The 27,792-nt window shown below is 46.1% G+C and overlaps 1 protein-coding gene across 1 annotated transcript; it reads right to left on the reverse strand.

The window, feature by feature from the left end:
* Positions 1 to 2,729: 2,729 nt before the first annotated feature.
* Positions 2,730 to 20,192, reverse strand: CLEC19A (C-type lectin domain containing 19A). The gene is given in 6 exon segments (XM_054589151.1): positions 2,730 to 2,833; positions 3,451 to 3,580; positions 6,232 to 6,325; positions 9,095 to 9,152; positions 9,155 to 9,259; positions 20,084 to 20,192. Coding segments are annotated over 6 exon segments (600 nt in total).
* Between the last annotated feature and the right edge of the window lie 7,600 nt (positions 20,193 to 27,792).

A 27,792-nucleotide genomic window follows, 5' to 3' on the forward strand; every position in this document is an offset into this window, starting at 1 on the left:
TGGTTCTCAACCTTGTTTATCCCCCATCTCACCATGTCATAGATGACAGATGATGTTCACATTTACAACACACGGTTGGCAGATCTGTCATGTGGTTGTTGAAACAAAGAAGTGAGCTTTCATGGCTAAAGTCCTTGACATTTAGTAGGTGTTAGGAAGGAGTGCTGTGTGGCTGAACCTGGACTGGAAGAGAAAGCCCTGGAATCTTCTGTTAGCATGTTAGCATGTTAACATAGGAGAAGGAACATAGGGCTTCCTCAAAAGAGCACTCCATCTGGTTGGACCCTCTTTAAAAAGACAGACATTGGCTCATTGGCTCTGAAATTTGCTTCAAAATAACAGAGGTCTGACTTCTCTGTTTCTTTAAAAAATTATTATTATCCTTCAAATTGGGCAAACCACTTAACTATGCCCCATCTGTTTATTTTTACAGTGGACACATCCCCTGAGTCTTTCTTACAGCTCCACCAAGAACACCCTACTTATGAACTGAGCACAGGAGAAACGTGCGCCCTCTGAGGACCCCTCATGGGGGGAGACGCAGCCCTGCCCTTCTCTGAGAAGACTGCCCTGAGGCTGCGGTCAGCCTTCTGTGTTTTCAACCCTCTCCCCAGTTTGCAATTTAGGGTTGATTCCTCATTGCCTCCTTGTCGGTCCATCCATCCATCCATCCATGCAGCCATGCATCTATGAACCCATGCATCCATCCATCCATTCGCCCATCCATCCACTCATCATTTATGATTGATCTCTCTCCCTCTCATTATTCCCTCCCACAGCATCTCAGCAGCAACAGCCTAGAAAAGATGGGGGGTTCTGTGAGCTGTCAGAGACTGGCACAATGACACCCAGATAGGATGACAGGAGACAAAAATACCTGAAGTAGATGCAGCCCACTGATTCATCAAGTAAGGACAAATCCTCTTGGCATCTTCTGTTTAAGAAAGCAGGGAAATGTATATGGTGGTTTAGAAAGACTTCCATCCAAAGTGGTAAAATAGAGATAGTTGTGATGCTTGAGGAATAAATTTTAGTTTTCTGGAGAAGTAATCTTTGCAGACTTCTTATTTCCCAAAGCTGCCTGATAAGTCACAGTAAGAGTTGGAAGAGACTGTTTCCATTTTACAAAGGAGAAAACCGAAACTCAAGAGAGCTTAAGCCACTTCCATGAGGTCACACCGTTAGTGACAGTGGGGGGATGTGAATCCATGTCTTTTTGATTTCAGATGTGATAATACGTAGATGCGCCTCCCAAATGCCCCTACAAGGGGGGAACAGCAGGACCTCCAGCTGTCATCTCCTTCAGGGTCAGCCTCAGCTACAGAGCGTTGCCTTCGCTGAAGTCACATCCTTTCCAGGGAAACCCATTATCAGCGACTGAGTGAAGTTGGGGTAAACGGGCCAGGCCAGTCCTATGTGGTCCACTCTGATGGACAATATTTGCCACAAGTCTCCCTAGCAGGTTGACTGATCATTTGTCAGGCCATGACTCAGTTCCATTTCTTCCTCTGCCTTGTCTTCACAAGTGTTGATCCCTAATAAACATCTACTCCACACTGTCTCAGCAGCCGCTTCCAGAGAACCTGATCTGGAATCACTGATACCGAGAGCATCTGAGGAAGCAGGCGACCAGGTGGGGCCTCAGAGCTGGACCGCTTTCCTCCAGGTCGGCAATCCGTGGTGGCGTGCGGAACACAGACAGCCGCGGCACAAGGTGGTGTCCGGCTGTCCGAACTTTATGGAGTGAACTGGGAAGGTGTCCCGGGGAGGGAGTACACTAGCAGGAGTAATGCAGGTAGTTGAAAGCGTAATTAGATTGGATGGCTGTTGCTACTACAGAAACATAAGAAACAGCTGAGGACGAGTTACAGACACTTGCTCCAGGAGGAAAAGCCAAGAGTCTCTCTGGCTGCAGTCGCAGAAGTTCTCATCTGCTGTGGCACGAGGGCAGACCAAGCCCTGGACTGAGAGTGACGAGACTTCAAAAGCACTTAAGCCCCAACCAAGGCTGTTTGTCATGCTACCATCAGGGCCCTGGCAGGAATCTTGACCATGAAATGGGGCCATCCGGGTGGTACCCCGGAAGATGTTTCCATTTTGGGGGCTATTATGAACAATGCTGCTATAATCAGTGATGTCTGAATGCTGCCTAGTTTCAGTTCTCTGGAACATACCCAGAATTAGAATTGCTGGGTCATCTGGTAATTCTATATTAACTTGAAAAAGCAGCAAACCGTTTTCCAGAACGGCTTCGCCATTTTCCATTCCTACCAGCAATGTATGAGTTTGGCAATGTTTCCACTTTCCTGTGGGGAACCGCCCCGCCCTTCAAGCCCATGTGGTTGACGATATTGATTGCCTCCCTTCTCTGCCCCAGCAATGTGCATCTAAGCCTGGTCAGGGAGCACAGGCCAAAGGGAGCGCTTCTGGAATGCACATGTGCCGCAAGCCAGGCCAAGGAGATTCAGCTCTGAATCTCGACCAGCCCCTGGCCTTTTGTTCCTTGGATCAATAAATCCACCAACATTTTTATTTATTAAGCCAGTTTGAATTGGGTTTCCTGTCACTTGTGACCAAGTAACCGCTCTGTGTCAAGATTTGCTTGTTTAAAATCTCTGTCTGGGAGACTTATCTCTTCTGTGTTTTCCATTTATTGAGTGTCACTTCTACACTAGGCACAGCTACAAGATGGTGCTAGAGTTGGGCTTGCTCCGAGGGACAAGGCTGGGTCAGTGAATGGTCAGAGATCCAATCTTACCGACGAAGGGGAACTTTTGCCTGCAGGTGTTATCGTTCCATGACCTCAGAGCTGTGGTGAGAAGAAGCAGAGAACCTGGATGAAGGCCCACCCACCACAATAAAAGTACCCATCACCCTCACTGAAGTAAAAGCCTTCTACGGTAGGCCTCATGCCTACACTGGCATCCCTTTCTTGTTGATGCTCGGTGAGGCTACTGTACCTCCTTTAAGTCTCAGAACAGCCCTGATGGTAGACACATTATTAAACCCACTTTACCAAAGAGGAAACGGAATTTCAGAGAAAATGAATAATTCCTTATAAGGCCACAAAGCTAGAAAGCAACAAGGCTAGGGTTTGAACTCAGGAGTATACTGTTCTCACTACTGGCCCCTCAGTGCTTCCCAGGCACAACCTTGCTCTAATAATCAGGAGCAGGAGCGCCAGTCTGGGGGAGGGGCTCACACTTTGGTGCACTGGTGAGCTGACATAGAAGCACTATCCTTTTCTCATGCTTCCACCTCTAATGTCTTTTCATCCAAATCATGGTGTGTATGTCAACAATGCACCATTAAATATTATTTAAAATTCATCCACTACGGAGGATGGCCATGCTCCTTATGTCCCAGAGACCTAATTCACCAGTCTTCTGGCCATGGATGGTGCCTCCCCAGCACCACTGCAAGGGCCCTGGTCTCAGGGGCACCCCTCACTGTCGGGCCGGTACCATATCTGTGCGCAGTCCTCCTCTCCTGGGTCGGCATGGATGCCGTCATCCGGCTGGCTCCCATCCCGGTAGCTATAGTCATAGGAGGAGCCATTGGTCCATTCAAACTGCCCTTCCTGAGGGGGTCCATCCCGAGGCAAGGAGCAAGCCAAGGAGAGAAAGATTGAGCATTTGAGTGAGTTCCTGTTCAGGAATAACATACTAAACTGCACATCTAACAGTTCAAATCCTTGTTTTAAACCTGATACACTGCTACTATTGCCACCATTACTAGCTGCCATTTGTTCAGGGTGTATTGTATGTCATTACAGGTGCTTCACTAATTTTATCCCCACCACCCTACAAAGCAGGCATTATCACCTCCATTTTACAGATGCAAAAACTGAGGCCCAGACTGGTCTACTCAAATTCACCCAGTTAATAAAGCATTATCTCTGGGAGTCAAGCCCAGGTCTATCTGACTCCAGTTCCACACACCCTAACTACTAGACTTTTCTCCCTTCCTTTCTTCCTCCCTTTTCCTCCCTTCCTTCTTTCTTTCCCTCCTCTCTCTGTCTTTCTTTCTCTTTCATCTTTTAATTACTATTCTTAAAAAAAAATTTTACCAGTGGGTGGGAGTCACCCTTCATCCTTTTGCTTTTTGTCCAAATAAGTGTGGATTTTTCTTGCCTGATGTGGAATTACTCTGTCCAATTGCACAAAAAGTCCTGTTGGGAATTTTATTGGTGTTGCAATAAATATGCAAATTGTGGAAAGAACTGCATTTTTGCAATGTCCTGGAACAAAAGTCATTTCTTCATTTACTCAAGTGCTTAGAAAATCTCCCCAAAGCACTGATGATTATGGAGGCCACATCATTTAATGAGAATAGCTCACTGTTTCAGAGAGAGACTAGAGCTTGAGATTCTAGCTCCATCCACTTCCTGGCTCTGCAATCTAGATGCATTGCTTAACCTCTCTGAGCCTCAGTTTCCACACCTATAAAATGGAGTTAATATCGCACTCAGAGTTATTGTGAAGATTGGATGATTAAAGCATGCAAAGGACTTAGCTAGTGCCTGCCTGGTACATGGTGTCTAGCCCTGAAAAACAAACAAACAAACAAACAAACAATAATCCCTGCCCTGGCCAAGTAGCTCAGTTGGTTAGAGTGCCATCCTGATATTCCAGGGTTCCAAGTTTGATCCCTAGTCAGGGCACATACAAGAATCAACAAATAAATGCATAAACAAGCGGAACAACAAATTGAAGTTTCTCTCTCTCAAATCAATAAATTTTTTAAAATTAAAAAAACAAGCCCTTTTGCTGTGTTTATTATTATTATTATGTCTTGTATTACAAGTTCCTTAAACTCTAAAAAAGTGTATTTATAATCCAACTTTAAAGTTAGTGTTATAAATGGAAATTTTGGGTTTTTTATTACAACTTTTATATAGGTTCTTGACATACGAATTCTATTGATTAAAAAAACATATCTCTACTGAGTCTGGCCACTACTGTTACTTCTGCTAATTTGCACCCTTCAGGCACTCTTACAGTATGCCAGGCTCAGCCCTTTACATACAGTAGCTCATTTACTTTTTACATTAAGGCACTATTATTATCACCCCCATTCTATAGCTGAGGAAACTGAAGCTCAGAAAGGTAAAAAAAAAAAAAAAAAGAAGAAGAAGAAGAAATACCCAAAGTCACCTACCAGCCAGGAAGTGGCAGGCTAGGAGCTGGAACTGGAGCCGCGTCCCCTACAGTGCTCTGCGACAGGGCAAAAGACACACAGGCAAAATAGAGACAACGTGTAGCTTGCCCTGGGAAAGTCTGGGGACAAAACCTCTGGGTGGAGTCTGCTGCGATATTGTCAGGTATGAGGTCTGGCCCCAGCCATCCTCTTCAGCCTTATTCTCCACCATTTTTCCACCCACCCCTGCCCCTCTGTGCATCCCAGACACGCTGGTCTTTAACGTCTTTGAAAGTGCCATGATCCCTCCCACCTCAGGACCTTTGCCCATGCTGTTCCCTCTACACAGAATGCTCTCCCTCTGCTGACTCCTATTTGTCCATTAGACATTACCTTAAAAGTCTCTTCCCAAAGGAGGCTGTGGGACCGTGGACATGCACTGCTTAGAGCTTCTTCAGGAGGACAAGCAGCAGGGAGCAGAGTTGGCAGACAGCCTCAGCTTCCAGCCACTTTGGATCTCCCACTGCCTTCACAGAGAGACCATGCTTCCTGCAGGCTGTGCCCGGTCACTTGCTCGTTACTCAGCATGTTGGAGCTACAAGCGCTATTCATTCCTCTCACGGGCATCCTTTGCCTGGGCACTCGCCATGGGCCTAGCTAAGACCTCCTCACAATTGTGCTAGATCCGAGGCTCTTCCTACCCACTCCTTTCTTCCCCTCTCCTTTCACAGGTCTCAGACCCACATCACTGCCTGCCTCCGCATGCCCCTCCCTTTTTTTTCCTTCACAGATGTTTCCCCTCAAAATCTCTTGGAAAGCGAATCATGTTTTTGTGTCTGTTTTTTTTTTTTTTTTTTTTGGAGAACCCTAGCCAAACAGAGGCTTTCCCTGACCATATTATATGGCCCCATCATATTCTCCATCACAATGTTTATTGGATTCTAACTGGGGCATCCTCATGTCTGATTTTTCTCTGTCTGCTGGGCATATAGCAGCAGCCTGGTACATAAATTCTACATGAAAGATTGGTAAAATGAAAATGGAGTCTTGGCTGGAGCTTCCAAGAGGGCCTGCTGGCCGTTGCTTCCTCACCTGTCCGTGGTTGTGAAGCCCTGTCCAGGTGTCAGCTGGAATCCCAGGAACACAGCTGTTCACAAGGTCACACACAAAGATGTTCTCCTCCCAGCTGCGAAGGTAAGAAACACAGCAGCATGTTACTTGTTGCCTCTGTTCACAGAAATCTGAAAGCTATCCTTGTTAACCTTCCTGCACCAAAGTAAATAGAGGATATGTTGCAATCCAGCTTTTTTCCTCCTTTTTCTTTTTTAATTAGGTTACTGGATGTGGCTATTATCTCATGGGCACCCCTGGATTTGATCTGTGCCAGCTCAGAGCAGGACTCAGTAATGTTATTCATCTGAAAGGTATGACTTCACCTCAAAACACTAGCAAACAAGGTGGGTTATATTGGAGATACCATGAAGAGACCAAAAAAAAAAAAAAAAAAGGAAGAAGAAGTAGTATGATTTCTGGGGACAAAGTGTTCTTCAGTCCAACAGGCCTTTGACCTTGGTCCTACCCAGCAGGCTGAGCACTGGCATCCCCAAATGTCCCTCTCACACACAATTCAGGGTCTCCTATACCAACTGCTGGACATGCATGCGGGCAGTCATCCGCGGGGTGGCCGCCCGGTCAGGTTGGCGCTATCACCATTTTTGTTCAACAGCTCGTGCTTAGGAAACAGTTTCAATATTTTATTGCTATTTCCCAATATCTGGTCAAAATAACTAGAAAAGAGAAAGGCCCACAGTGTTATTGCAAGTAATAAGGAGCAGAGATCAAATGAACTTAATTCAATTCAATTGTTGCTTGAAACAAAGATGGAAATTATTAGTTAAGCTGACAGTGTAAGAACCTCGAACTCCAATCAGGTGCCCCATGGATATAAGCTGATTGTGTGTTTAATTAGGAAAGAAAAGACAAAATTAAAAAGCATGAAGAAAACACCAGAAATATAGAATTGAATTGTGTCTCAAAGACAAGATATAATTGGGAATTTTATAACAGTGTCCAATTTTATGGGAACGAAACCTTACTGATAACAAATTATTGTTCAAATTCAACTCTTGTTCATGCTTTCTGGGAAGTATTCTATGCCAAAATGGAAAACGACCTGTAAAAGAGAGGAAAGGGGGAGAATATTAGTATAAGAGAAGACGAGGGGGCGTCAGGAGTTGAGAAGAGAGGAAGACAGTAAGTTGAGGGAGAAAAGAACAGGAGTTGGGCCAGATATTGCTGGAAAACCCCTGAACTTGCCTAAAATCCTTCTGCTGCCCAGTTAACCAAAGTTTAGTTCCCAGGCGCCCTGAGGCAGGCTGAACTGTCCTTCCCAAGGGCTGGCTAAAGGAAACTCTTCAACTGGAGTTACTTTTAAATTTACTCTTTTTTTGCATATATCTCACTTTCCTCTATAGGCTGGGAATTTCTGAGAACTTATCCACCTTCATATGCACCAGTCTTGTGCTGCATTCTCTGTTGCAGGGGATTTGACGCTTGAAGGCCGCCTTTCCCTGTCATGTCAGCCGTCCCCAAGTAAGGTGACCACCGATGGAGAAGGGGAGGGAGACAGAAGTCAGGGTGTTTCTTTCCCTCTCTGCCTAGGGGGTCTCTGTCTGGTGCTGCCTCGCCTCAGTGGCTCCAGCTTCCACAGGATGGGCCTACCCTTCGGTTAGAAGCAGAATTGGCTTTCCTGCTGTTGTGAATCTCTAGGTTGCTTCACTCCCATCTCCTCAAGTTCTCAGATTCCATCACTTATGTATGTATTAAATTCTCTCTGTTTTAAGTATTTGTAGCGGCTCCCGTTTTCCTGGTCTGATCCTGTATTCTCACTATGTTCTTCAGCACCGCTGAGAATATAATGGGTGCTCAATATATCTGCTGGATGAAGAGATGAGGAGTCAAGACGCCTTTGGAAACTAGGAGAGAGCACCCATCTTATTTTTAACAAGACTCAGTCACTCTAAAGCATAAAGAATCAACTGTTTTTAACTTCAGTCTCTGAGATTCTTGAAAAACAGGCAAGATCGTGAATTCGTAGTGGGGGTGGCAATGGGACATATCACATCTGGCTTCGAGGAATCTACAGATAAGCAAGGACATCAGATGTGAAACAGGTCCTTAAACTGTGATGAAGAATGTGCTCTGGGAGAGGTGGGTAATGAGAGCAATTAGGCTGCCACAGAGACAGGGGGGTCTTTGGTGAAGAGATGTTGTCAGAGTTGTGTCTTGAAGGTTGAGAAGGTATCTACCCTATCTGGAGGAGAAAATATGGATAGGAATTTCCAGCAGAGGGAACAGAATGTGCGAGGTATGGAGACATTAAAGGGCTGGACCAGACTGGAGAACTCTGAGATGGTCCCTGTACCTGGGGCTTAGGAGACAGAGGACACTGAAGGACGCCTTGGTGGGTGGGCTATGACTGGACTGTTCAGGTTCATAGCTGAGCTTCCCCACTCTATAGCTGTGTAACTTGGAGCAAGTTACTTACCTTTTTGAAGACTCAGATCCATATCTGTAAAATGGAGATACCTACCTAATTTGGTTTGAGGGAGGTTTAATATGATGATGTATATAAACTACTTCACAAATAAACATCAGCTATTATTCCTTATATCATATTGTTTGTATGTTTATCGTGGGAGTTGCAATGTAGGGCCAAACCCCCTGTGATAAAGAGCAGGGCACCCCACAAATCGACACTTACAAAGATGAATTTTACAGCACACGCTTTGCTCCTCTTACTAAACGCTTTGCCTTCCATTGCCAAGGACAGTTTCAATAAGACATTGGGCTGGATAAAAGTCAGTTTCAATCACTAAAGAGAAACGTCATTCTCCACTCCCCTTTCCAAAGGGGGTGCTTGGTTGGCCTATGGAGGACCAAGGAGCCCACTCACCAGGGGATGGAGGCCAGTTTGGCGGACTTCCAGCCGACGGAGAACTCAGAACAGTAAAGTCAGCCTCGGCCCAGGTCTTATTGAGAGGGAAGAATTGATAGCAGTGGCCTTTGAACTCCATCCAGAACAGTGGGCACTGGGAAGCCTGGAGCAGCTCTGGCATGGCTGGGGGCAGAGAGGAGACAGGCTGGGAGGGAGGCTGGCAGTGTGAACATTGTTTCTACAGCTTATGCCATATTTTCAAGAGTGAAAGTAACATATGTTCCGTTATGATTAATTCAATTCTACCCTTGAGGTCCAAAAAACCTAGGCATACCTACAATTTACGAAGTAATTAAAGTAATATATGCTCATTACGGAATACTTGGAAAATATCACTACTTTAGTATACTTTTCTTTATGTCGTGCTTCAATGCACTAATTTTTTAAAAATTCAATTGTGATTACACTGTATTATGCACACCTGTCAGTATTCTGATTTCTAAAAATTAGAGTATAAGCATTCCCCAATGCCATTGTAAGTTTTAGTAAACGTTGTTTTAAATAGCTCTTGAATAGTCCACTGAGTGGCCCCTCTAGAGTTTATTTAATCATTCCCCTATTTGTGGATAATTATATTGTTTCCCTTTTTAAAAAACAATTACACATTATGCTGAGATGGACAGCCTTGTGCATAAAGCCTTTTCAGCATTTCTCATGATTTTCTGAGGACAGATTTTTAAGGTTTGATACAATTTTCTAAATTGCCTCCTGAAAGCAATTTATACGGCCTGAGAGTGCCCCTCTCACCCTGCCTTTCCAGCGCGAGTATTACCACTTTAATGGCAATCTTTGCAAATTTTATAAGCAAAAAATGGTATCTTGTTTCCATTTGCAAGTCTGGGCTTTCTGGCAGGAGTGGACATTTTCCCCATGTGTTTCTTGACAAATTACAGCCAAGACTTTATATCATTAGCTCATCGAACTACTGGGTTTGTTCTTAATTCTGAAAGGGCATAAGTGAAAAACCCACATTTGAGATAATCAATTTCTCCCAAGCTTTACCCCCTCTGGAAGCCCTTTAGGAGATACTTTAAACAAAAAGCAAAAAACAAAAAACATAACCCCAGATGACTGGCTGTAGGGAGGAAGACATGCTGAGAACCACCCCGGACTAGGTTGAGTGGCTAATCTGTAAGGGCAGGCAGTGGCCAGTGGTGACATTTATTAGACCGAGATTGGGGTGCCCGAGTCCCAACCACCAGCTCTGCACCTGATATGCTGTGTGATACTGGCTTGTTCCTTCTCTTCTCAGCTGTCAAACTGGCTGATCTTTGGGGTACATTTTGCAGTGCTCAGGGGTGTGGAATCTTTGCCTTTGAAGCCACCATAATAGCCGGCTGAGCATGAATAAAAAGGTAGAAGACAACATTTATTGAGCATTTATGATCATATTAGGGAAACTGCTTAAACAGGTTGACTTGCCCAAGGTTATCCTGCTAGTAAGTGGCAAAGTAGGGATTGGAACCCAGGCCTCCCGACACCAAAGTCTTTGATCTTAAAGTCCACATGATATTTCATCAGGGGGAAATCAACAGGGCTGAAACTGCTTAATTGTCTTTTAGCATCCACTTCATAAGGTCGCTAGGCCAACTAATTTGGCCAACTAAATTTGCCATGCACTTGGCAGATACGGATTGCTTTGTAATAGTAAGATTATTAATGACTAGCTCAGGGTTTCATAATCGGGGTTGAGGTGTTTCAGGAGTCCAGTGAATCCCCTGAAAGTAAATGCAAAATTGAAAGTGTGTCTGTGCACCTCTGTGCATTTTCCTGAAGAAAAGGGCAGTGACGTTAATCAGTAGAGCCATGCTAAACAGGCAGGGTTCAAGCTATACGTCCTGTCGGAGCCAATGGGTTTTTCCATTTGAGTAGGACCAGCACTTTCCCCACCCCTGGAAGCTGCACTGGTCAGTCCTGGTTTGTCCTACCCCCCTAGTTGGTCCTTCTGGTCAACTGTCTTTCAATGAGCACCATTTTCTAAATGGATTCACAGTTGGCTCCCTTAATTCTCCTCTATGTTGCAAAGGAAGAGAGCTGTACATGGGGAGTTCAGTGGGCTCAGCATCCTCGGCCTGTCCCTGCCCCCCCGGGGCTTGGTCTCCTTTTTTCTCAGCTGAGACCACTGGTCTAGGAGGATGTTGCCACAATGCCTGCCCAAGAGAGAAGGGGTCCTTCAGTCCTCTTGGCCACCACCAAGAGGACTGAAGGACCCCTTGGGAAGCTCAGTGTTACTGAGCTCTTTGTGGGAACTTTCGGGCACTGGCTTCTACACAGAGGGACTCAGCTACTTTGAAGCAGTTTTGTCCTTAGCATGAATAAGAAGCAGCAAACCATTTCTATTTTCTTTCCAACCCATGACTTATAATTAAGGACACTCATTGGCTTGTCCAGGAGTTGCCTAGACTGATTGGCAGAGTATGGGATTTCTGATGCTAAATTTTTTTCCCCACTCCCACCCATCCTAACGACTTCTATTAGAGGTGGAAGTATGGTGGTCAAGCCATCCCAGCTTTCCTGGAATAGTTCCAGTTTTAAAATTGAAAGTCCCACATCCCTCAGTTGGTCACCCTTGAGCAGTGGTTTAGGGGCAATTTTGACCCCCAGGGATACTGGGCAATGCCTAGAGACATTTTTCATTGTTAAAAACAGGGGGAATGCTATAGGTATTCAATTGGTAGAGGCCATGGACGTTGCTAAATGTCCTATAAGGAACAGGACAACACCCCTACCCACGAAGAGTTTTCAGCCCCAAATGTCAGTAGAAACCTTACCCTGGGTAGAAAGCAGAACACCCAAAATACAAAATAACCCCACAGTGAAGCAACACAAAACATCACAGCACATACCATATTTCTCAGCTTATCTGTATTTAACAAAAATTAAGCCGCAGGCCTCACGATTGATTAAAAGTGGAATTTGGGTTATTTCTCTAATTTCAGAGTTTAACAGTATTATTAGAAACCCACGGCTGCTTAAAAGCCCCAGGGACATTTCTAGCACATTGTATTTAAATTTAATGGTACAGACCTCACCAAAGAATGCTGAAGAAGGGAGGTCTTGCTTTTCCCTCCCTGAGTTTGGGATGACATGGACTTCTTTGTCATCTCCTTTTGGCAGTGGGAGGAGGGTTTTTTCCTGCTCCCCTTCTGGAGTCCCTTTCCCATAGATGGGACATTGTAGGTCCTGCTCTATGAGAGGGCCTCAGTCTCAATTCCTGGCTCCTTTCACATGTGAGTGTGTATTCTTGTTCAGGGCTAGTCTCTCTCCTCTACTCAGGTCAATGTCTATTGTAACCAACCCTCTCCCCAGTGCCTGGCATATACTAGGTGAGCTGTAACTAGTTTTGAATAACTAAACACATGCTAGGGAATCCCACAGTTTCTTTGGGGCAACTGCCCCCTTTTGGGGACAGTGGTGGGAAGGGTGTGTTCACCATTCCTGTGTTCTGACTCTAGGCTGGCGTGCCTGGACTTTTCTAACTGAGCACTGAAAGAGGCTTGATGACCCTGGTTTTTCAGACTACTTAGCGCAGTGATAGCTGAGAAAAGCAGCATCAGCATCACCTGGGAGCTCCTTAGCAATGCCGAATCCCAGCACCCTCGCCCCAGACCCGCAGAGTCAGAGTCTGCATATTAACAAGACTGCCAAGGATGTGTGTGTGGGCAAGTCTGGGAGCACTGGTCTGCGTGCCAGGCCAGCGGAGAGAGCGTGTGCAATCACTCACTCATTCACTCATTCACCGAGTCACACTTGTCCAGGAAGGCTGAAGGATTGGGAAGGAAGGGGAGGACCTTAGCTCCTAGAAAAAGCTCCAAGGCTTCTCCAGGGCCCTAAAGCCTGACCACCACTTCAAAAGCAAGTCCCCCATGGGGAAAATAATCTCCCTGAAGCAGGCCCCACATTGTTATTTACACCCCCTCCCCCCCACCTCCTCAGTCCTGAGCCCTTTGATTTTTCTCCACTAAGCAAATGATAGTTATGATGCCTGGGGTGAAACATACCAGAAAATGGGGCTATGACAGGTCACTGCTCAATTATCCCCTGTTCCACTGTGGGCAGGCAAAGGCCTTTAATTGGGGGGCCGGGGAGGCCAAAAGGAGCCTCATGCTTGCACTGGGGTGGTAATGAGTTCCACTCTGCCAGGTTCCCATCCCCCCCACCCCCAACCAACTTTCCCTCTGGGATATTAGAAACTTGGAATAGAAGGATCCCAGGAACACCTTTCATCAACCTAAACCCCAAAGAAGTAGCCTTTGGTAACCTAGTTTTATAGCTGGGCAGGTAGTCATGGCAACAGAATAACCAGGGCCAACCCTGCTGAGCTTTCACTTGAACTAGGTGTTGTCAAGTGCTTGGTACTTATCCATTTATTTAGTATTCACACATCCTATGATGTAGGTCACCCCTGGTTTACAGACAAAGAAACCGAAAGCACAGAAAGGCTGAGTAACTTGCTCAAGATCACACAGCTCCTAAGTGGCAGAACTAAGTTATGAAGCCAAGCTGTCTGGCTCCAGATCTAATTTAGAGATTCCTTTTTTCTGAGTCTTAATTAGCTGGACCCTCATTTGTTCCCATATTCATTTAAAAAGTCCTGTGTGTGCACTTAGTTGGTCTCGGGCAGTTGGCTGCCTGCTGGAGATAGCGCATGGCAAATGACACAGAGGTGGCTTCTGACCGAATGTCTGGACACTGGCGTTAAGAAAAGGAAGCACAGACATAAAGATGTCACTAATACGTAATTTGTAGATGTGCGGCATGCAGGCAAAAACTGGAGGGAGCGGCCCCCAAGTATTTTGGAAGCCAGTTATTTGTTTGCCCCTTTTCTCTTCCTAGTTGAACTGGTGGTGGCCCTGCCCCTGTCTTCAAGGAGCTCACAGGTGATTGTAACAGGGCGCCAGAGTCCCCTTCCCAGATGGAGGAAATACAGGGTGTTGTCACAGGAGCACCTAAAAGTGATACATAACCCCCGTCCCCCCTTTGGAGATCAGGGAGGCTTCCTGGAGGGGATGATGTCTCAACTGGGACCTGAAATTGGATTAAAAATCAGAGGAAGAGTGTTCCAGGTAGCAGAACAGTATGTGCAAAGGCCCAAAGGTATGTGAGAGAAAAAAGCATTTTGAAAATTACAAATAAGATTCCAAGGTGTGTGGGGGTGGGGCAGGCAAAAGAAGCCCAGGAGGTGACAAAGAGGGGGTGGGGAAAAGGAATGTACAAAGGAGCTTGTTGCTCTGGAAACCAGGCTGCCGACCTACAAGGTCTTTTACTTCAATTAACAGCACCAAAGGCCCCCAGGTTCCCCAGGCTGGGATGGGAGTCAAAGCCTCTGGAATCACTGAGCTTGTTAAGGAAAGAACACACCAGTAGAGTTCAAGGCCCTTTTTTCTCTCTCTCCCTCTCACTCTGTCTTTCTCTCTTTAAAAGAATAAATTGTCACCTTCCCACTCAAACTGGCTGCTTGCTCAGCTGGCCCCAATCCAGCCACCCACACACTCACTACCCTGCTGCCTCCTGCTCAGATCAGCTCTGGGAGCCAGCCATGAGGGGAGGAGGGGGAGGCTCTGGGAGCCACATTTGTGTGGGTCCCCCCACCCACCCACCCACACTACTGGACCCCAGATGTCTCAGAGGGTCATAAAAAAGCATCTCTCCGTGTTCAGGATGGTGGCAACTAGGAGGGCACAGTCACTTTAATCACTTCTGCTTCCTGCTGCCTCCATGGTCCAAATGTCCCACTGCCTGCCCATCCTCCTTCCCAGTGAGCCCTGGCTCTGACAAAGAGAACTGGTGGTCCTCTTAGCGTAGGTAGCTAAGTATTAATAAAGGCAGGGAGCAAAGGTAATCAAACATTAAGAAGTCTAATCAACTAGGGAGCTGAATGGGACACAGCCTGCTTCACTAGGAAGTTGCAGCATTTGTAGGTTCCCCGGAGAACTGCTGCATTGGGACCTAACCCCAAAGCAAGCAGGCAGGAGGAGTAAAAGCAGCAGGAGAAATTCCCTGCAGGGCACATCACAGTACCAATCAAAATGGCGACCATAAAGGCCTGTCAGTCTAGCCTGGGAAAAGGATTGATTGGATTGGATAAGAGACACAGAATCCTGGAGATCTAGGAAACTGAGTGGTCAGGGGGAGGACCCAAAACCAGTCCGCGAAAGACTGGGAAGTTGATTGGTTAGTTTGAAAGAGCCCCTCCCTGGTCCTTCCCATGCCTAAGATAATTTGATCGGCCTAACAAAGGGGCTCTTGCTCTCCCACCCGCTCTCTCGGTAATAGGCACTCGCCCCATTCATTTGTGCATTCTCTCTCCATAGCAGCCATATGGGCCTAGCAGCTGCGGCCTGGCCTCAGGGACTCCACGTGCGGGCCTGGGCACAGGGCCCACCGCCAGCCACCCTAAGCAAAGCCAGGAACAGACTAAGCTCGCAGGTGGGGACAAAGGCTGAACTGGACTAGGCTTGAACATGGACTGAACTGAAGGCACAGAATTGCTGACACTGGCCCTATTCCTGGGCCTGATGAAGACAAGGCTGGACTTTTTCCATACTGGGATGGATGAAGATGGGACATCAGTAACCGGGGGGCAGTCATTTATTTCAACCCTTGATGAACCTTACCACTAAACCTTGTTCTCCTTGTGGACCCCTGGAAATGGGGACCTCACTTCTACCAGCAACAGTCCCATTGCTCTCATGCCTGAGTTCTGCTTCCCCTCCTCTGGGCTGCTTTTGTGGCCACATAGTACAGGGGAAATAGCACCATGTAATTTCTTATATTGCTAATAATGGTGGCCATTGTTTGGGTGGTTAGTATGTAACTCCTTGAGACCAACCTAGGAGGGCGTATCAGTATCATCCCCATTTTACAAATGAGGAAACTGAGGCTTGGGAAGGTTAAGTCACTTGCTCCCACAGCTAGCAAGTGGCAGTGTAGAATGAGACTCAGTTCTGATGGAATTGAAAATTCCCATATACTCTAGTGCCTCCAGAAAACACCTTTTTATCGTCTTGGTTTACTCATTTGTAAAATAAAGATATTAAATTCAAAACTTAACAGCGTTATAGACTGGATGATTGTGTCCCATTCCAAACTCATATGTTAGAGTCCTGACCCCAATGTGATGGCATTTGGAGATGGGGCTTTGGGGAGGGGATTAGGTTAGATAAAATCCCGAAGGGAGGTGCTCATAACGGGATAGGAGACCGTATAAGAAGAGGAAAAGAGACCAGAGCGTGCTTGCTCTCTCTCTCTCTCTCTTCTGCTCAACCTTGATCTTGGACTTCATTGTCTCTAAAACTCTGAGAAATAAATACCTGTTGTTTAAGCCCTCCAGCCTATGGTATTTTGTTATAACAGCCCGAGCTAAGACCAACAGTTAATTAAGCAAGCAATTCAACATTTCCTGGGTGCCTATTTGGCTTGAGGTCTATGTCCTCACGTCGTTCAGTCTGGAGTGACGAACACACAACATGCTTGGCAATGAATACACATGTACTAAGAGATGTTCTAGAATTATCCTGAGTGCTTTGTGACCATAGAGGAGAGGCGAGGACTGGACCAGAGTGTCCACTAGGATCTGACTCTATGATCCAGATTTAGGGATGCACTTAAAGAAGTAGGGATACCCAGTTGCCCAGGCCTCTATGCTCCAGCTTAAGAGCTTGGACTCTTCAGTCAGATGACCCAAGTTGGAAACTTGGCTCTTTGTGCCTCAGTTTCTTCATCTGTAAAATGGGCATGATGATAGTACCTACTTCACAGAGAAGCCAGTGCCTGGCTCATAGTAGGCATTCTAGTAAATATTAGATGTTATTGCAACAGAAGCAGGCTGGACCCTGGAACTATACCAGAACCATGTGTGGAGGAGAGAGGAAGAGGCCATAGAACTTGACTAATTCCTCCTCCCGGCGCCCTGGGCTTCAAAATGCTTTACTAGAATTTCCTTCACTGCAGAGAGTTCCTGGGCTCAGGAGCCAGAGAAAGAAAACTTTTTGATAGTTATGATTAAAGAACCATAGTAGCAAATATTTATGTAGCTTTTAGGTCCTCGTCTAAGCACTTTACACTCAATCCATGTAGACGTAGACGACGTGACAAAAGCCAGGTTCAGAGAAAAGATTTTGGAAAATGGATCTATTCTGCCTAAATCCTCTCGAGTCTCTCAGAGCTGCCTAAAGGTTTGTTTGTTTGTTTGTTTTTGTTTTTGTTTTTTTTCTCCTTCCCAAAGCAAATCTAGGGGTGTGGCTGAGTCAGCCTATTTGAGTGTATTTGCATGTTCGGGGGTGTGTAATGAAAGTCTGGAGCCTCTGGATGAATGATGGAATGATGGATGATCTGTTCTGCTTTGCTGTATCCAGAAGACAAACCAGGCCCACTCTCAGTAAGGAGGCTTTTGGCTCTGCACCCACCTTCATGGTCTGCAAGGGCCCACCAAGACCCTAGACAAGCCCTCCCTCGTCACAACAACATGCACACTCATGCTCACACACCCCCACTTAAACACATGTACACACACACTTAGACTCACACATGCTTTTCTGGGTTAAAATCACTTTCCTCTACAAGGGTGTCCAACCTTTTGGCATCTCTGGTCTACAGTGGAAGAATTGTCTTGGGCCACACATTAAATACACTACAACACATAATCACACACAAAAAAAATCTCATAACGTTTTAAGTGAATTTATGATTTTGTGTTGGGCCGCATTCACAGTCTTCCTGGGCTGCATGCGACCTGCAGGCTGCAGGTTGGACACCCCAGAACCTGCTCAGGCTCCAGCTGGGCTTTCTGCTGCTGGGTTGGGAGCATGGGGGACAGTAGAACTGTCGCTTGGATGGATGATGACCTCGGTTGGGTCATTTGGCCTGTGTAGGCCTCAATTTCCACGGTTATAATATAAAAGGTTTGGGCTGAACAGATTTCCAGGATTCTTCCTTCCAACTCTGTCCAACTCCAGCTCTGAGATCTCTAAGGTTGCTGGGTTGGAAGAGGTGTCAGCCCTCCGTGAAAGAGGGTGGGGCTGAGATGTGGGGATAGATGTCTGGAAGTTCTTTTTTTGGAGATTTTCTGTTACAACAGGAAACTATTGTGTGCCCAATACTATCACAACATCAACAATCACAGGGGCAGAAGTAGTAATAGTACTAACTCTCACTTTTCAAGAGCTTAGCATGTGTGTTAAGTATTTTACTTGCATGATTTCACTGAAGGTCCCCAAAACGTTTAGTAGGAAACATTATTATCCCCACTTTCCAGAGAGGAAACTTGAAGCTCAGAGAGACGTCCCACGGGTACAAGCTGGTAAGAGAGAAAAGACTCCTCATTGCTCCCACTCCGAAACTGAGCCCCAGGCCCTTCCCACACATGCAGGGCAGAAGGGCAAGACCTAGGAAGGTGCAAGGCAGGCTTCAAGGATATTTTGTCTAAATTCTCTCCTACTTTCCCATTGCACAGGTGAGGAAATTGAGGTAGAAGAATAAGAATGCAAAGACACTGTTATGGAGTGAATGTTTGTATCTCTCCTAATTCATATATTGAAGCCTCAACCCCTCCCACAATGTGATGGCCCTTGGAGGCAGGTCTTTGAAAGGCGCTTAGGGTTAGATGGCGAACCGGAACCGACTCACAGGACCCTCAGAGTTTAGGACAGAACCAAAGCCCCTGAGGCTTTGCCCAAATGAACTAAAATCACCCCTCATCCCCCACCACTAGGGGTGCCAAATTAGGGGGGAAAATATGTGCAGTTAAATTTGATTTTCAGATAAACAATAAGTTTGAGCATAAATAGATCCCATGTAATACTTGAGACATACTTATACTAAAAAATAATTTATTGTTTATCTGAAATTCACATTTACCTGGGCATCAGTATTTTATCTGGCAACCCTATCATCTTACTGTTTAAATTATCCCAACCCCATAACAGCCCAATAATGTGGCCTTATGGGTGTTTCATTAATTAGTTTTACTTTAATGGGAATAAAAATAGTATCTCTGCCATAGAGTTATTATGAGGATTAAATAAATCCATATATGAAAAATAGTGCCTAAAAAATAGTGCTTAAAACAGTGCCTGGAACATGATATGGGTAATATAAATCCTAATTGTTGTTACATTATTATTATATATTTTTTAAACAATGTTTGGAAAGAACCCTTTTGGTAGAGGTGATAGGCAAGATCCTCAGCAATGAGGAGACTGCAGGATTCAGGACTCTTCCTACCCAGACAGGGGTCCCCCGAGCCAACATCCCTGCCTCCCCATTGCAAAGAGGAAGAAATTGAGCCCATCTGAAGCCCCTTGTCCTCTAAATGGGACACTGGGAGGCCACATGTCTGAGGCTGGTGGGTCCCAGTTCTTAGGAATGCTCCATAAAATTCGCAGGGCTGAGTGTTGCTGGGCCAGGCTCCAGGGAGCCGCTAGAGGGATGATTTGTCCTCCTTCACGCCCAACCTCTGGTGGCTCGGCAGCAGGTCTGAAAGCTCCTGGGAACAGCAGTCACAGCTGGGGTGGGGGTGGGCACTCCAGATGCCAAATTCCTAACAAATAACCATTTTCAGATCTTCCTATGGTGCCGGCACCAGCACTATGCACTTTCCCCACATTACCATCTCTCTTGCACAGTAGCCCCGGAAGGGGTCGTTGTGCAGTTTTCCAAAGTCAGCCGAGGCTCAGCAAGGTTAGGGAACTTACACCACAGAGCTTTTAGACGCAGAGCCAGGACTTAAAATCAGGACTCTTTGGGTCTGGCCCTCGGACAATGCCCATGAGCTGGAAGGAGGGGGGCTGGAGGGCTGCCGGGAGGCTCAGCTGGGCCCCCAACATTCTCAGGTCAGGAAGGCCAGCGTGCTGTTCAGGCAGCTGGACCTCTCTGATAGAACAAACCTCAAGTACCTATGGGGTGTCCTCCTCTGCAGCTGCTCCCGGCCCTGGCCCCTGTGCTCACCTGGGCTGACACTGATGTCTGCTTGTGGAAAGGCCTGTGCAGAGAGGAGGGTCAGGGTGGCCAAGGCCCACAGCTCCCACCAATGAATGCATCCTGGGCCCCAAGACATCCGCCTCTCAGCCTAAGTGGAAGTCTGGGTCCGGGTCTGGGTCTGGACTGCTCTCCTGAGCAGAGGCAGGGACTGCCAGGAGCTCGGGAGCAACTGGGTAGACCTCAGTCTCCTCCTCCTGCCCTCCCTTCTCTCTGCACCACTGGAGACAGCTCGGAGTGACAGCTTGAAGGTTGTCCTGGGTCAGCCCCCTTAGGACAGATAAGAGAAACAGCAGCCCTGCTCCTGAGCAACCGTGTAGCCCTGGGTGTGCAGGGCTACTTCTGAGACTCAGTTTCCTCTTCTGCAAGAAGGGGTAATGACAGAGCTCACATCCCAGCCTGCTGCAGGAGATAAAGCATCTCGGCCTCTTAGAGAAAATATGATCCAGAAGGTAAAAATACAAGTTACCATACAGTGCAGAGGTCTCTTTGGCTAAAGCCAGCTCATCTGTGGATGTGAGTTGTTTGGTCCATGTCATGTTTCAAAAATTTTAAAAAATTGCTGTCAAGGTATAAAATCAGGAGATTTTAGGAATAAGATCAGATTTCTGCCTTCTGTTGAAAATCTGAAGATCTGGTAAGATTTAGCCCTCATTTATACTGAGCCATGGGAACAATTGTGCAGAGCTGGGAAAGGGCGCCCCCTTCAGGCAGGGCCTGTGGCTCTGCTGGTCCCCTCCCAGTTGGCTAGGCCCCAGGGTTAGAAAAAACTCAGAGGAACGGTAGGTGGGTCAGCCCCCTTCAGTCTCTTGGAGGTTAAAGAAGGCTTGGGTAGACGGTACTTGGCAAGAAGAAGTGTCAACAAAGAGAAGCAATGTTATCATTAATAATAGTTTTAGTGTGTGATTTGCTCAGACTTACAAGCCTTAAATCCGCTGGTGTTTCATGGGGATTTCACTGCATTTATGGAGAATTCATATAGCTAAAAACCGGTGTTTTCCCTGCCCTGGCCGGTGTGGTTCAGTTGGTTGGAGTGTCCTCCTGTACGCGAAAAGGTCATAGGTTTGCCTGTCTTGTAGGTTCGGTCCTCGGTTGGCATGACTGAGAGAGGCAACTGATAGATATTTCTCTTTCTCTCTCCCCCTTCCTTTCTCTCTAGAATATGTGTGTGTGTGTGTGTGTGTATGTTAATCATGTAACACAAATTTTAGCGTCAGGTTTATATAAAGCAGTGCCTTAAATTAAAACAAACAAACAAAAAAAAACAACAGACCAGTTTTTCCCTGAGTTCGTGTGTCCTCAGGCAAGTCACTTTGGCTCTCTGAGCCTCAGTTTCCTCCTTTATAAAATAGAGCATGGTAACTGCACCAACCTCACAAAGATTAAATGAAATAATTTGTTTATAATAGTAGAGATGCTGGAGAGTAGTAGATGTTCAATAAATGATAGCATGTTTTGTTACAATTATCACTGATCCTGTGCAAGCCTTTTTCTGCCCCCACCCAACACTCCCGACCCTGCACTGCCCCCTTCCTTTCCTGAAACCCTCAGCCAGGTGCTTTGACACTTGGTGCACCGGGCATTCACAGGGGGGATTTGAAATACCCCAGTCACGTCTTTTCTCCCTGGGACTCTCACTGGTGTGCCTGCAAGAAATAACTTAACCTCTGCCCATGCAGGGCGCGTTGTTCTGCTGGCACTGGGGCTGAAAGCCTGCCTGGCAAGGCCTGACTCAGGCCCACAGCGCGGCTCAGGCCCCATTTCAGCAGGCGGCATGCCTCGTCACCAGTTGCCTCAAAACTTCATGCTGGTGCACATTTATTATTTATAAATGATAAACATTTATCCTAGAAATGATGTGCATGTGTTACCTACTGTACTAATATACTATGTTTGTTATAAAACACCTTTCCCCCAAACTGACATTTTTAAAAGTTGGTACAGCCCTGGCTGGTGTGGCTCAGTGGATTGAGTCCTGGCCTGCGAACCAAAGGGTCACTGGTTCAATTCCCAGTCAGGGCATACACCTGGGTTGCAGGCCAGGTCCCCAGGAGGGGATGCGCAAGAGGCAACCACACACTGATGTTTCTCTCCCTCTCCTTCTCCCCGCATCCCCATTCTAAATACATACATATATATATATATGAACAGATAAATAAAAGTTGGTACAAAATATAAATAGACAAGAAAGTTTGGACATTCTCTCCTCACTCCCCATCAGCTGTTGTGCTCTACTTTGGGGGCCCTGCTATCATGGAACTCACTCTCTGAGTGTGAACAAACTAGGTGGGAGAAGGCGGGTAGTCAGACAGACAGGCTGCTGGAAGTCTTTTTGAAACATGAAGAATCCTTTGATTTGGCAAATAAACCTCCTAAATGATCAGTGTTGATGTGCAATAGCTGAAGGTTTGGTGAATGGGTTCCTCTCTAGATGGAAACACAAAGAACTTGTTACATGCTCAACTGCAAGTGTCTGTGGACCAGCAGCATCAGCATCGCCCCAGAGCAAGTTAAACACGCATGCTCTTAAGCCCCAAACCAGACCTGCTCAATCAGAAGGATCTGCTGTGTGACTAGGTCCCAGGGGGTTGTAGCTGCGTTAATGTTTACAAAGATTTGCTCTAGACAGGGAGAGGCAAGCTTTTTAAAGATACTCTATTTTTTAATCCTCATCCAATAATACTTTTTATTATTGATTTTAAAGGTAGGAGAAGGCAGGGAAGGGAGACAGACAGACAGACAGACATCAATGTAAGAGAGACACATCTATTGGTTGCTTCCCATATGCTCCCTGACCAGGAATCAAACCCACAACCTAGGTATGTGCTCTGACTGGGAATCAAATCCTCAGTCTGTTTGTATATGGGACAATGCTCCAACCAACTGAGCCACCTGGCCAGAGTTAAATTCTATTTTTTAATAAAATTGTATATATTTAAGGTGTACAACAGGATTTGTTATACATGTACATAGTGAAATGATGCCACAGTCAAACCAATTAACATGTCATCTCTTCATGTGGTTACCCTTCTTTTGTAATGAGAGCACCTGAAATCTACTCTTAGCAAATTGCTAGTATTCAATATGGTGTTATTAACTATAGTCACCTGCTGTACATTAGATATCTAGAACTTATCATATATAACTGTAACTTATCATATATAACTTAAACTTCTTCTGTAAAGAGCCAGACAGTAAATATTTTAGGCTTTGCAAGCCTTACGGTCTCAGTCACAACTATTCAACTTGGCCAGAGCCTACAGGAATGGGCCTGACTGCGTTCCAATAAAACTTTATTTACAAAAATAAGCAGGATTTGGCCCATGAGCCATAATTTGCCAACCCCTGCTTTAGATCTCAAATTTACTGGCCAGAAAGTAGACCATTTTTTCAGCATATATTTTCTGGCTTCCTAAAATTGTATTTATCATGTGATGGCATTACCTGCCCTTCCCCATTCCACACACACACGCACGCACACACACTTAATCACATATGCACTGTACTAATGGTGGTCTGAGGTTCAATTTCCTCCCCTTCCTTCCTTCCTGTCTTTTCTTTCTTTCTCTTTATTTTTTTCTTTTTCTCTTCTTTCTTTCTTTCTTCCTTCTTTCTTTCATCTATCTTTCATCTCCTTTAATTTCTTAGCTTTTAAAAAATGTTTTCTATTTATTAATAAAACAAAGTCCCCTGCCTCTCACCACCATTATAAAACAATAGAGGCTAGTTCATTCATGGCTTTCAACTCTGGCAGATCTGTGTTCAAATCCAGACCTGCTACTGTGTGACCACACACTGATAATTTTATCCCTTTAAGCCTCAGTTTCCTCATCTGCAAAATGGGAACAAACCAATACTTCCCTCACACAAGTACTTAGAACAATGCCTGACACATGATGAGCGCTCAGATCACTATTGGACCCGCAAAAATCCTGCATAGGATGGTATGACACTGAGTAGCAAAACAAATTCCTGAAGGATAACCCTGCCAACCTTTAGGACAATGCATTCCAGTCTTCTTTCTTAGGCATACATTTTTAGTTTTTACACAGTGGCGATCATTCCTGAGTTACTTTAAACAGTATTTTTTTTAACATGGAAAAGAACAAGTATCCCACTGGCCATGGAAGACAGTCCACACAGAAAGAAGAATCTTTTCTCTGTCCCTTGCAGTGATGCCCAGCTTTCTGGGAGTGAAATGTCAGTGCCCAGAAGAGCTGTTTGTGGTGCCCTGGGGACCATCATGTCTGAGCAGGGCTGGGCAGAGGTCATAGTTTTTGTCAAGTCCCAGGGGGTGGCCTGGAATCCTGAGGGGTCTGGAGTCCCTAGAGATGAGAGGGCCCAGGGACTGGCCCTGGGAGAATAGACAAGGCTTTAGGACTTCACACCACCACTCCTATCCCGCCTCCTCCTTTGAACTGAGGTCCCAGCACCCCCAAAACGGTATGTAGGTGGCCTGTGCATCTCCTTTCCCATCTCCTAGATGATGAGGAGGAGGGATGTTAACTAAAACGAGTGGGAAGCCCACAAAAAAGCACCTTGGGCCCAGGTTTCTATAGAAACCAAGTCACTCTCACTTTTCAATGCATTTCCCTGTTTCCTGACAGACTCTAGCCTAGGAGATGTGGACACCTCTGACATCTATGCTACTCGTCCTGTTAGTCAGCCAGCAACACTGCCTGATGTGTGCTGAGTGGGAGTAGCCTTCGAGTGCTGTGTGTTAAGACTTTGCAAACACGATTGTGGCTAATTCTCATGTCAACCATCAATGGTATGGGGTAAGAATGGTTATTCACACCAGCTCTGGATTAGTGACCTAGGGCTGCCACAGCGAAATACCAGACTGGGTGTCTTTAAAAACAGAAATTCATTCTCTCAGTTTCAGAGGTCAGAAGTCCAAAATCAAGGCATCAGCAGAGTTGGTCCCTTCTGAGGGCCATGAGAGAAGGGGCTGTTCCAGGTCATTCTCCTTGGCTTGTTGATGGTCATCTTCTCCCTGTATCTCTTCACGTCATCTTCCCTGTGTGTGTCTGTTGGTGCCTGTGTCCTAATTTCCCATTTTTATAAGGACACCAGTCGTATTGGATTAAAGCCCACCCTAATGACCTCACTTCGACTTGATGACCTCTGTAAAGTGTCTGTCTCCAAATAAGGTCACATTTTGAAGCCCTGGGGGTTAGGACACAAACATACCTTTAAAAAAATATTTATTTTGAGAGAAGGGGCAAGAGGGAGAGAAACATCAATGTGTGAGAGATACATCAATCGGTTGCCTCTTGCATACCCCCAACCAGGAACCTGGCGTGCAAGCCAGGCATCTCCCCTGACTGGGAATTGAACCAGCAACCTTTTGGTTTGCAGGCCAGCATTCAATCCACTGAGCCACACCAGCCAGGGCAAACATACCTCTTTTGAGGGGTATGTTTGGACACAATGCAGCCCAAAACTGGCTCTGGAGTCAGAGGGGCCTGGGCTGGCATTCTAGCTCTATCACTTGCTGACCACTTGATCTCATCAAACCTTGGCTTCCTTCTTTGTTGAAAGAGGAATACCATCTCCCGCACGGGTTGCTGTGTAAGGACTAAAAGATATTTGGCACTCCACCCACTGTTAGCTGGCCCTGTTGTCATTGTCAAGGGCGGTGGATACTGGGCATGCCCCACCTCATCGGCCCCAGCCCACCTGGGTCCTCCGGGGCTGTGGCGGACCTGGCTGGGCACACAGGCACTTACCTGATTCAGCACGTGCACCTCGTTCTCTGCCTGGGGATTTGTCGGTGCTGTGGGAGCTTGCTCAGCCCACACAGAACAGTCCTAAAGCGCCAAACATTTAACGCCTCCAGGGGCAACCCTCAAACCCCAAGGGATGGGGTCAGCAGTTCAATACTCCAGCCTCCCTATAATAATTCTCATGTACTCCCCATGGGTCCCCTCATGATTGAGCCCCTGCTGCCCACAATGGTAGTTAATGCAGCCTTCATCTACTTTTCAGCTTCCCCTGAATAAGCCTTCCATTTTATGCTTCCTGCAGTCACCTCCCAAATAAACTCTCTGCATTCAAGTCTTTGCCTCAAGGGCTGCTTTCGAAGTATTCTGAGAATGAAGAGTTAAGGCTCAGAGAAGTTATGAGGCTTGTGCAAGGGCACACAGTGAGGGAGTGGTGGGCCTGGGATTTGAACCATGACTTCTTTGGCTCCAAAGCCCATGGGCCCAATCAGTGAATTACCTCAGCTCTAATCCTGATGCCTGTATGTATCGGTCTGTACCTGTCTCCCCTCATTCTGTTTGTTCTCTCATACTTTCATGCTCTGTAAGAAAACCATTTTATAGAAAAGGAAAACCCTTCTCCTTTTCTATCCTGACAAGCATAACCTATCCCAGACCTCCTGCCTTTCCCCCTTGACCTCCATGCCACCTCCACTCCGCAGTGGGAGACACCAGAGGGCCACGAGAGGACCCTGCAAGGCCCCACGCGGCCAGGAGCAGAAAAGTCATCTTAGCTAATTTCTCAGCTGAGGGGCATTTACGGGGGTCAAGCCCTGAGCTGCGCATGGTCAATAAAAAGCTGAGTATCCATGGATCCTGCCCTGAACAAAGGGGCAGTTTTGTAATAGAAAAGAGCCTCAGTTTCCTCATCTGGAAGGGATAATAAGAGCTCTTACATCAAAAGGTTGTTGTGAAGACTGGTAGTTGTGATTACAAGAGTTAATAGAAACCTAAGGTTCTTGCTGTACGGAGATAAAATTTAAGCTGGATATTGATGAGGAGTATGAGTTGGGACTCTGAAGCTGCTAACCATGCTGTTCACTGAATGGGGAGAGCCTGTGCAGGAGGTGAGAGTGATAAACAAAGCCCTGACGACCTCATTTGAGCATGTGGATTGAGTGATGCCTGGAAGCTGGCCTTCTTTTTTATTTTTTCCCTCTTGTCCCTTCTCTCTCAAACTAGTTTGTGTTAAGACCTTGTCCTCTCTTTGTATGGGTTCTCTTGTCCGTCGTCAGATTAATATACTTTAATGTTTTCAACTGTTCTTCCTTCTAAGACCACGTGCTGTTACTGACAATGTCTAGCATGCCTGGCTGTCTGGTTCTACCCACTGAGGCCCTTGAGTTACGGCTGAGGGCTTAGGTACCCTGGAGCAGAGACGAGCCATCCCGGATGCGTCTGGTCTCACTTCTTGACCCACAAAACCCATGAGCATAATAAATATAGGTGCTTTAAGCCATCGGGATGGTTGGTTACACAGCAGTAGTAACGGAAACACCCTCCCATCCCACCCTCTATGCCCCATGTTCCTGAAGAGAAAAGATACCTCAAATACATGGCACAAATAAATAATCTTTAATTTCAACAAATAGCTCCCCAGTATACCAGACAATAGGCTGTGGGAAAAGATACAGAAGCATCCAATAGAGAGAGCTATTCTAACTACGCTAATTCCTTAGCACAAGAGAAATGACTTTGGTTCACACACAAATATAGAAAGCTCCTCGGAGTGTGACAAGGAAGGAGATCATCCTGGATGAGGGTGCGGTGGCCGTTTTAATCCATGTCACTGTCCTGCGCAGGTCTTCTGAGAGTCACAATCACCATGATTTAGGCAAAAAAAGGTTGCTTTTGCTCTATCATATTCTATTTTCTTGACATACACACACGCTACTGTTACTAGAGATGGGGTCT

This window comes from Pteronotus mesoamericanus, unplaced genomic scaffold, assembly GCF_021234165.1.
Source record: "Pteronotus mesoamericanus isolate MK-2021 breed Mesoamerican mustached bat unplaced genomic scaffold, CSHL_Meso_final scaffold_167, whole genome shotgun sequence".
NCBI classification, from domain to species: Eukaryota; Metazoa; Chordata; class Mammalia; order Chiroptera; family Mormoopidae; genus Pteronotus; species Pteronotus mesoamericanus.